The 14,152-nt window shown below is 31.8% G+C and overlaps 2 protein-coding genes across 4 annotated transcripts; one reads left to right on the top strand and one right to left on the bottom strand.

Annotated features, from left to right (window-relative positions):
* The first annotated feature begins 1,106 nt into the window (after positions 1-1,106).
* LOC123905950 (CEN-like protein 1) lies at positions 1,107-3,300 on the top strand. Of its 2 annotated transcripts, XR_006808651.1 has the most exons (5): positions 1,183-1,482; positions 2,114-2,175; positions 2,267-2,307; positions 2,391-2,710; positions 2,766-3,225. XR_006808651.1 is itself a non-coding variant. In XM_045955756.1 (4 exons), the coding sequence occupies exons 1-4, from the start codon at positions 1,285-1,287 to the stop codon at positions 2,606-2,608; spliced, it is 519 nt and encodes a 172-aa protein (XP_045811712.1). In that variant the 5' UTR covers positions 1,107-1,284; the 3' UTR covers positions 2,609-3,300. The 2 variants fall into 2 exon arrangements, 1 of the variants encoding a protein (XP_045811712.1); XM_045955756.1 differs by having other exon boundaries at positions 1,107-1,482; positions 2,391-3,300.
* Positions 3,301-6,248: 2,948 nt separating this feature from the next.
* On the bottom strand, positions 6,249-13,776 carry LOC123905949 (E3 ubiquitin-protein ligase XBAT33-like). Of its 2 annotated transcripts, none has more exons than XM_045955754.1 (11): positions 13,708-13,776; positions 13,237-13,430; positions 13,058-13,117; positions 12,394-12,465; positions 11,437-11,621; positions 10,865-11,025; positions 10,720-10,778; positions 10,363-10,409; positions 10,136-10,279; positions 8,387-8,478; positions 6,249-7,330 (listed from the first exon to the last, which is right to left on the bottom strand). In XM_045955754.1, the coding sequence occupies exons 2-11, from the start codon at positions 13,411-13,413 to the stop codon at positions 6,783-6,785; spliced, it is 1,545 nt and encodes a 514-aa protein (XP_045811710.1). In that variant the 5' UTR covers positions 13,414-13,430; positions 13,708-13,776; the 3' UTR covers positions 6,249-6,782. The 2 variants fall into 2 exon arrangements, with proteins under 2 accessions (XP_045811710.1, XP_045811711.1); XM_045955755.1 differs by having other exon boundaries at positions 6,249-6,403; positions 6,767-7,330; positions 13,237-13,762.
* Between the last annotated feature and the right edge of the window lie 376 nt (positions 13,777-14,152).

Here is a 14,152-nt window from a genome sequence, read left to right as displayed (position 1 = left end):
ATAACTAACTTTCCCTATAAAAAGAGAAAAACTAATACATATCAATCATGAACTCATTTCCCTCTAAAAAGGGAAAAGCTAATATCATATCATGAACTCAAAGAAAGTGAATGAAAACTACACATTTCATTTATTGTTACTAAAAGTACATGTTGTATTTATGAGAAAGGATCCTCTCAAAAAAAAATTCTGACAAGTTTTTTCAATTATTACATCTTATCTTAACCATTGAATCCTAAAATATCATCACATGTTACATCAATTTGTTACTAAAATATCATCACATATTTATGATCCAATGGTCTAGAAGCACACATTATTTTCTCAAGTTTTTCTCCAATGGAAAGAATTCTTTCTTTGTATTTATAGACAAACATTACCACATATGAAATAGTAAATCTAACTAACTAGGCAGTAACTTGTTTAGCAACTAACTACTGTGAACTATTTAAATTCAATATCTTTGATATTTTATTCATGGTACAATAAAGTGGTCTAATACAAAAACTTTGATTCAACTAATTGGTGGGAGATTATGAGTTGAGAATAATGTTGATATTCAAATAAGAGTGATATTTAAGTCACACATCAACTAGAAATAGAATAAATGAAGTAACCTCTACCAAAAAAATAATGAAGTAACATGAAATTTGGGACAAAAAATGATCTATTTTGGAAATGCATATTAATTAGTGTTGAAAGTAACAAGATCTTTATATTACTATTTCTATACAATTTATCTCAAACTAGCTTTATCCTATTGTTTCTTCGTATCAATTTAGAAAACAAAGCCAATTTGATAAGTTTTACTATTTCATTGATATGACAAATCATGTGCATGAAATTTAGCACCTTATCATAAAGTTGAATTCTCATTAGGCAAAGATATATTATTTAATAGTGAGGCAAAATTCTTCATTCTCACCTATCCAATAAGACAAAGACAAGTTAAAGATTCTTCCATTAAAATCATAAATAAAAATTGATATGTTATAAACATCAAGCATTCTATATACAATATAGTATCTAATGTGTTCCCCTAACAATTTTGAATAATACAAAGTTGGTACTTTAAATAGAAATCCTTTCCTAAATAAGCAAAACATGTATGAAATCTTTGTTTATGCTTCTAAAACCAAGCCAAGTTCATTATCTCCTTTTCTAAATATATATTCTTATGTTGTTGTGCCTATAAATAACTTCAACTACTCACTTCCCAAATATACACACTCATAACTATAGAGCATATTTTTCTTAGCTTTGCATCTCATTGTGTAATTTATAATGTCTAGGGGATTGGAACCACTTTCTGTGGGAAGGGTGATAGGAGAAGTTGTTGATATTTTCAATCCAAGTGTTAGAATGAATGTGACATATTCCACTAAACAAGTTGCAAATGGTCATGAGTTAATGCCCTCTATTGTTATGAACAAGCCAAGGGTTGATATTGGGGGTGATGACATGAGGTCTGCTTATACTTTGGTAAGTTATACTCATTCTATTTCTTTTAATATATGGGACATGTGTGAAGTATCTTTGTTGGTGATAATCTTATTAGAAAATCTCACTATGCATCTTTATATTAGTATGATTTTCTTTGAAATTATTTTTTTTAGAATTTATAAAGCAATGTTTATTCAAACCGATGAAAGTCTTTGGTCCAAAAGTCCTAACTCAACTGACAAAAAATGTTAAAATTGTTAGGCAGGACGTCGTAACCAGGGTTCGAATCCCCGCTCTCTCACTTGTGTGTTTGAATTTATAATGACTTTGTCATTTTTTCTATTTGTGGTCACAAAAGTTTGGTCAATATATTTGGTCACTCATACAAAATTGAAGAAAGGTAGAAAAAGAAAAAAGTTTAAATAATTGAATTAAATATATTTTTAAGTGAAAGTGATCAAATTTTGTGACCAAACTCTTTTATCCATTCAAGTATTTTTCCTTTTAGAAACCATTCTATATAGGTTCAAGTATTTTTTCCATTTAGAAACCATTCTGCATAGAATTTGAATTCTATCTCTTAAAATTATAAGGTCAAACTCTTGAACCGACCCTTCATATATGTATAATATTTTTATATATTTGATACTAACATTGATGAAACTTGTAGATCATGACAGACCCAGATGCTCCTAGTCCTAGTGATCCATATTTAAGGGAACATCTCCACTGGTTTGTATAATCAAAACTCTATCTTTTTCATGTCTTCACTTTTGTACCATTAATTAATTAATTTATCAACTTGGTGTCATCAATTTGCCAGGATGGTCACAGATATTCCAGGCACCACAGATGTCTCTTTTGGTTAGTTCCACTATCTCTCTTATAGCCGTTAAGTTGTAGTAATGATCATTTTAATCTTAATGACAAAGGGAACATTGTTGCAGGAAATGAGATTGTGGAGTATGAGAGTCCAAAGCCAGTAATAGGAATCCATAGATATGTCTTCATCTTGTTCAAACAGAGAGGGAGACAAACAGTGAGAGCCCCAAATTCTAGAGACAATTTCAACACAAGAAGGTTCTCAAATGAGAATAACCTTGGCTTACCTGTTGCTGCAGTTTACTTCAATGCTCAAAGAGAAACTGCGGCAAGAAGAAGGTGATCAATCCAAAATTGAACATGCACCGTCAGTATAAACTAATTTTAATCTGACGTTTCAATGAGAATCCAACATTTTGCGGTTACAAATGATGTTTACATGACAATATTATCAGTTCTTATTGAATGTCAGTGTAAAACTATTTTATTTTACACCAACGGTGCATGTCTACTAAACTCGTTATCAATTCCTGACGCTGAAAGGATGCAATGAAAAAAAAAAACTTGTTTCAGTCTAATATATCTTAATTTGATTTGTTTCGTATGGTTTTTCTTAGGGTTTGTCATTGTTGAATAAGGATATAGATTTTGTTGAAATCTCTATCCAATTTTCACTTTTTCTTTTGTCTATTTCTTAGGGGGAAAGTATTTTTAGAATCGATTTGAGGTTACAATTGGGATTGTAACATCAAATGTTTTTATGTTTTTGCGATTGTGTTGGGGCTGCAACTATAGTCATATCAATTATATTTGATATTTTCTGTAATATTGAGAATCGTGATGTGGTCGTGACCGCGATAGTTCACATGCAACCTTAGAGTTAGGTGATGTTTAAAAGGTTGCACATATATATTCTTGATGTACTTTTGTATTGTATTGTAAGTGAGTTGTTGTGGAAGTTGTGGATCAAACATTGTTCTAAAGGTTAATGATATGATTTTTTCCTTTGGGAAACAAAAAGTGATTTTTGTTTTAGATGTTGAAACTTGTACTTATTTTATAATTTTTTTATACAAGCTAATAAAAGATATTGTTAAACAAAATAGAAGAATCACACCAACCCGTATACACACAATTATATCTAAAGCACAAACTAAAACAACGAGCTAAAACAAATTTATTGTAGCATGTACCATAATAAGGTTCCCGATATCATAAATGAGATGATGGTAAAGGGGACCTTCAATGTGGTGCACACTATCGACTATCAACTACAATTCTACTATCAAGGAGACACCTCTATATCATGGAGACACATGTTGAATCTCATCTCATTCGTGATTCTTCCATTTGTAACAACATAAGCGACTTCAAAATTATGATTAATGACACTCAAAATTGTTGTTAATTATTCTCATAAATTAGTAGAGAAAAACATAATCAATGTCTGGCACTGTAGGTAAATATTTTTCTATAATTATTTTGCATTAATCATCTAAATTATTATCGAATTTTAATATCATACATATCAATGGAGACAAAGTACAAATACATAATGGAAATGAAGCACATATAGTATATGATTGCTCAAATATATTATGTCTTCAAAAAGTGTGACTTGGATGTGAATCTATTCTGTACAGAATCATAGAGAAAAACAAAAGCTATGGATGGGACAGAAAGACAAGCAAAATAACTAATATTGCCCTTAAAAGAAAGGCACGTTTCTCCTTTTTAATGGATGGATATAATAAACGTGGCAACATTTCATTAGTTGATGTGATTGCTAATAACTTGTGAAAGAGCAAATAATTCTTCCAATACCTAAGAAATTGGATTCTAATAAAAAAAAAACTCATCATTGATTGATTTCATATGTCAATTAGGTAAGGACAAATGCTAAATAACATGTGGATAATGTGGATAGGAGGGACCTAGATATTATGTAGTCGGTGACTGCTGCAGTCATATGTTTTTTGACCGTCTGATTTCGACCAGACAATTCTTAATAAAGAAATATTTTGATTTTAAGATTCGGTCTTTAAATTTTGTGTGATCTAGATTAAATGAACATAAACTCTTGACTGCATGACTGTATGCGGTCATCGACTGCATAGAATCCACATGTGGGATAGTAGTCATACATCAAACACTATAATATATTATTCTTCAAAGAAAAGCAAATAGAAAATTTAATCTTATTTTTTTGTCTAAAACATAAATACTCTCATTATTCCAATAGTGTTCATTACAATGAAAAAAAACAGAAATATTCTCTTCATTTAAGACTCAAGAGTGTTTATGTACCCAAAAATAAATAAAAAAGACTCAAGAGTATTACTATCAAGGCTTAAATGCAGTTTTGGTCCTCCAAGTTTTACAATTGCTTGATTTTGGCCTCTCACGTTTCAATTGCTTGATTTTAACCCCCTAAATTTTACAATTGCTCGATTTTAGCCCTCCAAGTTTCAATTGCTCGATTTTGCCCCCCCAAGTTTATCCCATTTTGCATTTGCTAGCCCCCGTTGACTTTTTCAACTAAAAATTGCTTATGTGATTTAAAAATAAAAATATGTTTTAATTAAATAAATTATAAAATTATAAAATAATAATATTTGCTTTTAAAAAATGTATTAAAAATTGTTTTTTTAATAGAAGGTTTAATAATTATTTGTTATTTAAAAAAAAAGTTTGCAAAGTTTTTAAAAAATAGTTCGTAATATATTTTTTTTTTACTTTTCTATATAACAAAATTATTTTAGTTTTAAAAAAACAATTTTTATTTTTTTAAAATTTAAAAACATTATTTTAAATACTTATTTAATTTTAAAATGTCACATAACCAATTTTTAATCAAAAAATTCAACGGGGGCTAGCAAATGCAAAAGGGGGTAAACTTGAGGGGCCAAAATCAAGCAATTGAAACTTGGAGAGCTGAAATCGAGCAATTGTAAAACTTAGGGGGTCAAAATCGAGCAATTGTAAAACTTAGGGAGTCAAAATCAAGTAATTGTGAAACTTAGGAGTCAAAACTGCATTTAAGATTCTTACACATGGTTGATGGTCTGTTTGGATATCCCTTATGGTAGTGATTTTCTAAAGCTAAAAATATAAACTTCCGAGGACTCGTGCATTTGAAAACTACAATATCAGTCACACTTATCTGAAATATTAAAAGTCACTACGAAATCGTGTAATCGCAACCACAATTTACATGTTAGAACTTTGCTATGGTGACAGCATTTTTTCAATCTTTCAGTTCAGTTTCACATATAAAAAGCAGTGAAAATGGAAATGAATTCAGTGTATGGTTTTCTCTTCTATATATGGTGATTTCAACAAGAAAAAGATACGAAGTTTTCACACCCATTTTCATCATCTCAATTTTTTTCCATGCAAACTACTCTCTCTGTCCCTAATTATAAGCACTATTTCAAAGATAAAATTTGTCCCTAAATATAAGCTCCTTTTCAATTTCCTAGACACATTTATTGTTACTTTTTCAAACATAACTCTACTTTACATTGAAATCTGAAAAATCAACTACAAATACATCTTTTCACCAAAGACAATTTAGTAATCTTAATACCCAAAAAGTACACATTTATTACATTACCAACTTTTCTTAATATGCGTGAAAAACCCCAATATGAACTTATATTAAGGGACGGAGGGAGCAGTAAGTGTTACTTAAAACTAAAAGCATAAGTTACTGAACAAAAACATAAGGGTCTAGTACTCAAATTTATCCTTTATAAACCTATAAAATAAAATTCATAACAAATATAATATACAAAACCTCCTACTAATACTAATTTTATAAATATGAAAAAGGTGTTTTTTTATCACTCACTCCCTAAAAAACTTTTTTTTTTCTATGACAAAATGAAATCCAATTGCAATCAATTACAATAACAATCTGTTCACACTAATTTTTCAAACCCCTCTAAATATCATAACTTGTAAATAAAAAAGCTTAATGCTGAAATGCAAGAAAAATTATCTTTCACCAAATATGCAGCCTTTGCACCAAACAGTAGCAATGAAGCTTGTTTTCTTCTTGGCATACATCCACTGTTGGTCTAAGATTGTAAGAGTATCCACACATAAGAACTAGGACTAAATATGATTTAAGTCCCTGTAAAATTCACGATTTTTCCAGTTTAGTCCTTACCCGAGTTTTGTTCAATTATTATCCTTTTGTTATGTTTTTAGTCCCTATAAATATCCATTTTTTATTTTAGTCCCCACCTAAAATAAAAACGGGTGTTTTTAGGTCCTCTGTAAGGACTAAAAAATGAACTAAAATGGTACAGGAACTAAAAACATATTTAACCATTTTACTTTTATAGGAACTAAATGCAGGGACTAAAAGCATTCATTTTTAAAAAAATAATAAAAATAAGAGACTAAAATTGAATAAATTTATGTAGGGACTAAACTTAAAAAGTCATAATTTTATCGAGACAAACATTTTAACCCTAATAAGAAAGCCGCATACTTGTCCAGTGAATCAATCAAGCATTTATTTCTGAATTGCATTGATTCTCCCTGCTGCAACTTCTTCTACCCCAAAACATACTTGAACATGTTGTTTTCACCAGTTTTGGCCCTTCCATTTTATCTTGATCTGTTGTCGAAGCTTGTGAGTGACGAGGAGATTCATCTTGTGCTTCATCTTCCTGAGGTTCAAATGGTGGACAAGGACCATCATTGCATGTAGTACATAGAGGAATTGCTACGGATGGAAACGGTGTACAAGTGACAGGACACAGCATCTCAGAAGAAACAGAAGCTACCCGGTTTTTTCGAATTTCTGGTGTACTATGAGAAAGAGATGGTTGATCTACATCGCGTGGATGCTGTATGCATGGTGTACACATGCTGAGTGAACCATGTAATTTATTTTCTTTTGGTTTGAAACTTGGTAACTTGACGAAAGAAATAATTCCGTGTCGACAAAGGGGACAAGGAATAGAACCAGGAGGGACATGCATTTCAGAAGAAACATTGGCTGTTGAGCAAAGATAGAGTGCACATCTTACACAAAGCTCATGCATACATCCTGCATGGAAAAATCTTGAGATCAGTTACTTATACCATAGCCATGTTTGGATAAACAACTTAGCTAAGAGCTTATAGCATAAGTGTTTACTATATAAGTGAGTTTATGTATAAATTATTTCTACGCAATCAATCTATTATCATAAAAGCTATAATATGTTTTCATAAGTTAACTCAAAGAGCTTAGGGAAATAAGTTAAAAACAGCTTTTGGACATGTCATAAGCTATTTCCATAAGCTCTCTCAGTCTCGCCGGTAGGTAAGCTCAAATAAACCAATCCAAACATGCCCTTAACATGAATTATGCTGGTAGGTAAGCTCAAATAAACCAATCCAAACATGCCCTTAACATGAATGACTACGAGTATGATGTGCAAGCCTTTGACAAATGACTACGAGTATGACAGCATTAGGTTGATAAGTTAGAGCATGACATAAAAAAATGAGTTTAGGTCTATGTCTGGTACACATTAAAAGTAAAACCTAACTTATTCATATAAAAGTGACACCAAATTAAAAGTAAAACCTAACTTATTCATATAAAAGTAATACCAAGTTGGTGTCGCCTTTTTTCTTCCAATGTTATCATTCATTTAACTATTTTAGAATTCTTATCCTTCTATACATAATCAAATAACTGAATTTATTGAAATAATCACATAAAATTTTATAATTTTCAGTACTTTTATCGACAAAAGCATTAGCAGACAAACAGATATATTTGTAACTGTCTGCATGTCAGTACTTTTTTTATTAAACGTGCTGGACCAAAATAAAAAATAATATAAGATGTTCATTTCTGTTATCATAAACTAGGATACGCTTGTACCAAAAAAAAAAAACTAGGATACGCTAGAAAATAGAGTTGAAAATGTAGAATCAAGTGAATGAGGAAAGCCCAAACTCTCTCCCAAAATATGGGATTATAACTTATGGAATGAGATATCTGCCACATATATCCTTTATTAATTTGAAAAAGAGCTGCAGTTCATTATATATCATCACGAAGACGAGCAAACAAAAAATACAGATGTTAAGAAGTTAGAATCCAGTGTACCTTCTGCAGCCACTGAACATGGCCTCTCCAAGCAGACAGCACAGAAGTCGATCTCATTGGAGGAGGTCGTAGATGAGTGCAATCCACATTCTCTGCAATAACTCAAATCAGTATTACTTCCATTTGCATCAGGAGAATGTAATAGATATATTTTAACCCCTAATTCTTGCTCGGTAAATTACGGGAAGTCAGGAACAGACGACATCCAGAAGAATGTAACTTTTTCGTTTCTGTCTCTTTCAAGGGACTGATAAGTTAATTTCTTTAAGTATTATTAAATGTCTTCAAGAATCTTATAATAGAAAAAATCATTGCACTTAAAGACTCATATAATAGTCTAAATATTATGCAAATATATAAAGATTGTTTGAGATTCTTGATCTGAAATTCTTTGTAATCATAATAATATGTTGATGAATTTTACAATTATGAGAGCCGATTTATTCTAGAGGATTTCAAGAGGATAACTGACTACAACAGTGTGGAAGTTACTTACAAGCATATTATATGGTGTGGGTGGGAGGTATTATGCAATAATGCTTGAGCTAGATTACTCATTTAATAAAGAGGAACGCATGATTCTATGATTTTTGGGACCCTGGACATTGACAATCATATTTCTAGAATGCAAGCAATCTGACCACATCACATAGACTCATTGGCGAGATTGTGCAATCCCACCACCACCACCTTCATAGTTGATGTTTTTGACACTTCAAACCCTGTTTTGAGCATTTCTTCCCAACTAAAACCAACTCCCTTATCATTTCTCATACATGACTGTTTGACTGGCACTCATCTACTACATCGTTCCCATGTGTGGTGCAGAGGCGGCTCTTTCTTCCAGCATCAAATACCAGATTGCTAAGTTTGGTTTGGTGAATGGTTAAGGGTTTGACGGTGGTGTTTGGCTGCTTGTTCTTCTCTTCCTCTGGTCTCTTTTTGGTGCACATATTCTTATGGTTTATGCATGAATTTAAGTATAATCAAGTGTTTGTAGCGATTTAAGGGATTTTTAACGTGCAATATGTTAAATGTATATACATGAATTTATATGCATATACATAAATTTTGTACGATCATTTGATCCATTCTACAATCAGACAATTTGATAAATTCACTATGTTTCCCAATCCTGGGTGGGTAGGATCTAGATTTTAACTACGTTGATAGAAACTACAGCCAGGGATAAAAAAAATTAATATTGAAACAACAGAAACACAGTTTAATTATAATGAAGATCTTCCCGCACAATGCTCTCACAGAACATAGATGCAGAACAACTGAACCAGTCTGGCAAAAAGAAGTCTAGAAAGAAGACAATGGAGCCGCAGAACAAAGAAAGTAAGAACAATGATAATGATATCCTAGAAGCCACGGGACTTGTGGTCGCACAAAGGAGAAAGGAGGAAGAAAGGGCTGCAGAAGCTAGATATGTGTTAAGGTGTTTTTAACACACAAAATATGGATTTCACAAGCGGATTGTGAAACCCAAATCATGAACTCTAGTTGCTATGCTCATAAAGTGAAACTGCAGAATCGCTATAGTCCATTAAGGCGATTCTGCACATGCACCGAATCAGACATAGCTACATAGATCACAAAAAATGTACAATCCTACAAACTGAATCCTGATTTTTGACATCTTCCCCAAACTCTAGTTACATTGCAGTTCCCAATATTTTGGTACATTATTTCCACAGATGTTTGTGATTTTCATTATCTAGATTTAGTGAGAATAAAAATTACCTGGCTATGTTGAGAACACTCATGAGGGGCAAGGACAAAAAATTTGAAGTAGGGAATGGTGATACAACAGTATCTGAACTGGGTGACAGCAACGGTTCAAGCCAATGACGGCCCCACATCCTAGCAACATCAAGTGGAAGCCACCTGAGCGGAAAATTCACATTCGTATTAATTATCTTATAAAGTAAACAAAATTTGTTATTGAATCTCCTTCCACAATATCTTACCCATTGCAGTTCAAAGCCATCCGAGTAGCACCTTTTGAAAGGAGGATCTGAAAAAAATAAGAACATCATATTCAAGGCTTATTTAGATTGATTTATTTGAGTTTATCTACTAAAAAAAAATTTGTGGAAATTTTTGTGAGAACTTATGGAAACAGCTTATGACATGTCTATATGCAATTTTCAACTTATTTCCATAAGCTCTGTAGGATAGCTTAACAAAACAGCTTATATCATATAGTATAAAAACAATTTGAATTTATTTTATCTTTTACTATAGAAATAGCTTATACATAAGCACTTAAACTATAAGCACTTATTTCGGCTAATATCACAAGTCAACGTTAAAGAAATTCTTACCTGACAGCATTTTAAATTTCCACCACAAGCAGCGTAATGCAACGGAGTGCTTCCGGCCCCTATATCAATGCACATCAATAATTTTCAGGAAGGAGAGGAGAAAACAAGCACATACTTTATCATCATCTAAACAAAAAAAAATTACCTATTAAATCCATAGATGTTCCATAATGATATGTTGAAGCTGACACGTATGCATTAAGATCCAGTAGCAGTTGTACACAATCAAAATATCCGTTTAACGCCGCCATATGAAGTGCAGTAATACCAGCATCAGCTGTCTTGTTTACAAACTTGCATAATGCACTGCACTGGAATGAACTAAATAAATAGCTAGAATATAACATACAGAAATAAACTCTATTGTATAGTCAGTATGGTTTTAAACTGCGTCCGCAACCACAATTACGGATGGAATATAAAGGATTTTGAAATCTCTTCAACAGCATCGCAACCGCAATTTTGACCGCAGCCGCAACATAATGGTTTGTACAGAACGTCGTAATCACAATCAGAATTTAAGCCATGATAGCCAGGCTTTAAAAAATTAATATAAACTAAATGTGAAACAAGTTTGATGCTGTGATAACGTTTGCATGTCACAAACGGTGAAAGTATATTAGACATTCAACACTAACGGCTAAAATTAAAATATAGAATGAAATTCACTAGAACGGTACTCTTTTGAGAATTTCACAATGAAGAGGAATGACAGACCTTTGTTCCTGTTTTCTTTTTGTATTTAATCCATCACCCACGTCAGCATCGACACGAGCATGTAGAGTTTCATAAGGAACACTTGAAACAAAGTCAGCCACAACAAGTCTAATGCATCTTACATGCCCACTGACAGCTGCAAAGTGAAGAGCGGTCCTTCCACTGAGATAATCTGCTTTCATAACCTGTTATTGAATCCAGTTAATTTCAACATGGTTATCACGATAAGTGCAAGGTGCATTTCAACGCGATACAAAACTGAACCCAATCGATATGAATCTCCAGTGTGTATCTATTTTGGACAAGAGTCTCATCTTGAATCGTGATTCACTATAGATGAATTTTGATACATTCTAATGAATCACTTCCTAAACATGTCGTAGCTAGCCACTACTTTTTGACAACTTTGTATAGGAAGCCATTTTTCATTTGATTTACGGCATGAATCTTGAATATTTCATTGAATAATTTTGAGTTCAGTAGACAATATCAGCTTATAATTTAGCTTTATAAGTTATTTTTCTTGAAAAAGTTAAATGTTACTCCCTCCGGTCCCTAACAGTTTTTTGGTTCATTGAATAACTAATGTATCTGGTCTATAACATAGACTAAGTAACATCAGTTATTCGATGAACCTAAAAAGTGAATTTTTTTTTTCTTCTTCTTATAATAGGTACCGGAAGGAGTATATTTTTATTGGAAATGTATCTTACGATTCAATATTCATAATAAGGTCAATTCACGATTCAGAAAATAGGTATGATTTGAAACTTGCGATATCCGTGATTCACGAAATGAGACTTTGACCATGTAAATAGGAAAATACACTCAAACACAAAATTCCAATTCCCATCAAACACATGGTTTCAATTATGAACCATGTGACTTGTATCGTTTCAATTTTATCAGATACAACTAAAAGACTAAGAAAGGGAGAAAATGGATCACAATACTCACATTGCATCGGTGGAGCATAAGGGTTTGTACAACTTCCCAATGACCATGTCTACAAGCTTGCATCAAAGCTGTCTATAAATCAAGGATCAAAGTAAACCAAAATTAAAAATCTCATTTAGAAAATCATATTCATAAATGCAACATATACATGTATAAAAAAGGAAACTGAAAAGCATCGAAAGAAAATCTTTGAAATCTTCACATTATCATCCTAACATCTTTTGAACAAGAACCGGATCCATTGATGACTGATCTGTCAATAATCCTAATGCAAACACAAGCTATGCCAGCTAATGGTATAGAATCACACTCTCAAACTAGTTAGGTGAACCAAAATGGGAAGAAAAAATCGAATTTTCAACACTAAAATATACCACGCCAATATTAATCACATCCAGGCTATGATTTAGGTCGTGACATAATAGTTTTAAGTTTCTGAAACCGCAACGCGGCCGCGATTTAGGTCACATCAGTTGCAGATGCATTTGAATGTGATTCTCCAAAACATCAAGGATTATAACCGGCCACAATCACTACTGCTATTTAAAACCTTGATCATATTACTCAAACCAAACAAAATAACCATAAAACTGAAATCAATCAAGCACCATATATAAAATTAAAAACAAAAATACTAAAATGAGACACAAAATGAAAATTGTACCTGCCCACAATAATTTCTTGAATTCACATCAGCTCCATTCTCAAGCAACAATGCCACAATCTAACGAAACACATCAAAAGATTAAAAGTTTCAGCATCAAAAGGGGGTTAATAAAAATGATAAAAACATAAACTTTAAACATTAAAAGGCAAAAAAAATCAAAAGGGTATATTTGAAACCTCGTTATGACCCTTAGAAGCTGCAAAATGAAGAGGTGAATTAAGACCACCAAAAGTTGAATACTTTGCAAGACCAGGATTGAATTCCAAAAGCATCTTTGCTTCAATCAAATCACCATCTCTTGCAGCAGATACCAATCTCTCACCAGAAGCTGAACACCCAAAAGAATTTCCCATCTCTTTGATGAAATCTTCTAAGAAAATCAATGGTGGGGTCAAAAAATAAGCAAAAAAAATTAATGGGGTGTTTATGATTTATAGAAAAATGAAAACTTTTTTTGTTTTGGATTTAATGGAGAAGGTGTGATGGTGATGTGGCAACAGAAACATAGACACACACAGTTTCTGTCTTTTTCTGAGAGTGATATAAGAATGAAGGTGAAAGATTATGGTTGTTAATGATGGTGGTGTTGTTTTTTGTGTGAAGATAAAAAAAACAAAGGGGAAAAATAGAATGAAGGTTCACTTTACCTTTATGTTCTTTTCTTCTGTGTTTGTGTTCCTTTGACTTTGTTGTGTTGATATTGTTTATTGGGAAATGTTGTTGAGAAGGATAAAAGGGGAAATTTTATTTTGATAAGTGTGCAATCAATATTTTACAAATTTAAAAATTTACTTTTTCTACATAATATAAATAATTTTCCGTATATGTCTACATTATAGTTTAGCTGTACAAATTATTCAATAAATCTAAAAAATAAATTATTCAATATTTTAACACCACATTTATTTATTAGATGACTAGATTACTTTGTTTTTATGTGAAAGTATTGGTTTAACGAAAAAATATCAAAATTATTAACCTAGTGTTTTAATTATCATTCAGTCTATAGACCTATAAAAAAAAAAAAAAGAGCTCTTAGTCTTTGAATTGTGACTATCAATCCAAATTTCGAGGTAGACGATACACATACTT

The sequence above is a fragment of the Trifolium pratense genome, linkage group LG2 (assembly GCF_020283565.1).
Source record: "Trifolium pratense cultivar HEN17-A07 linkage group LG2, ARS_RC_1.1, whole genome shotgun sequence".
In the NCBI taxonomy this organism is placed as follows: domain Eukaryota; kingdom Viridiplantae; phylum Streptophyta; class Magnoliopsida; order Fabales; family Fabaceae; genus Trifolium; species Trifolium pratense.
Note: the sequence above shows the minus strand (reverse complement) of the source record. Positions and strands in the feature narration are given on the sequence as shown.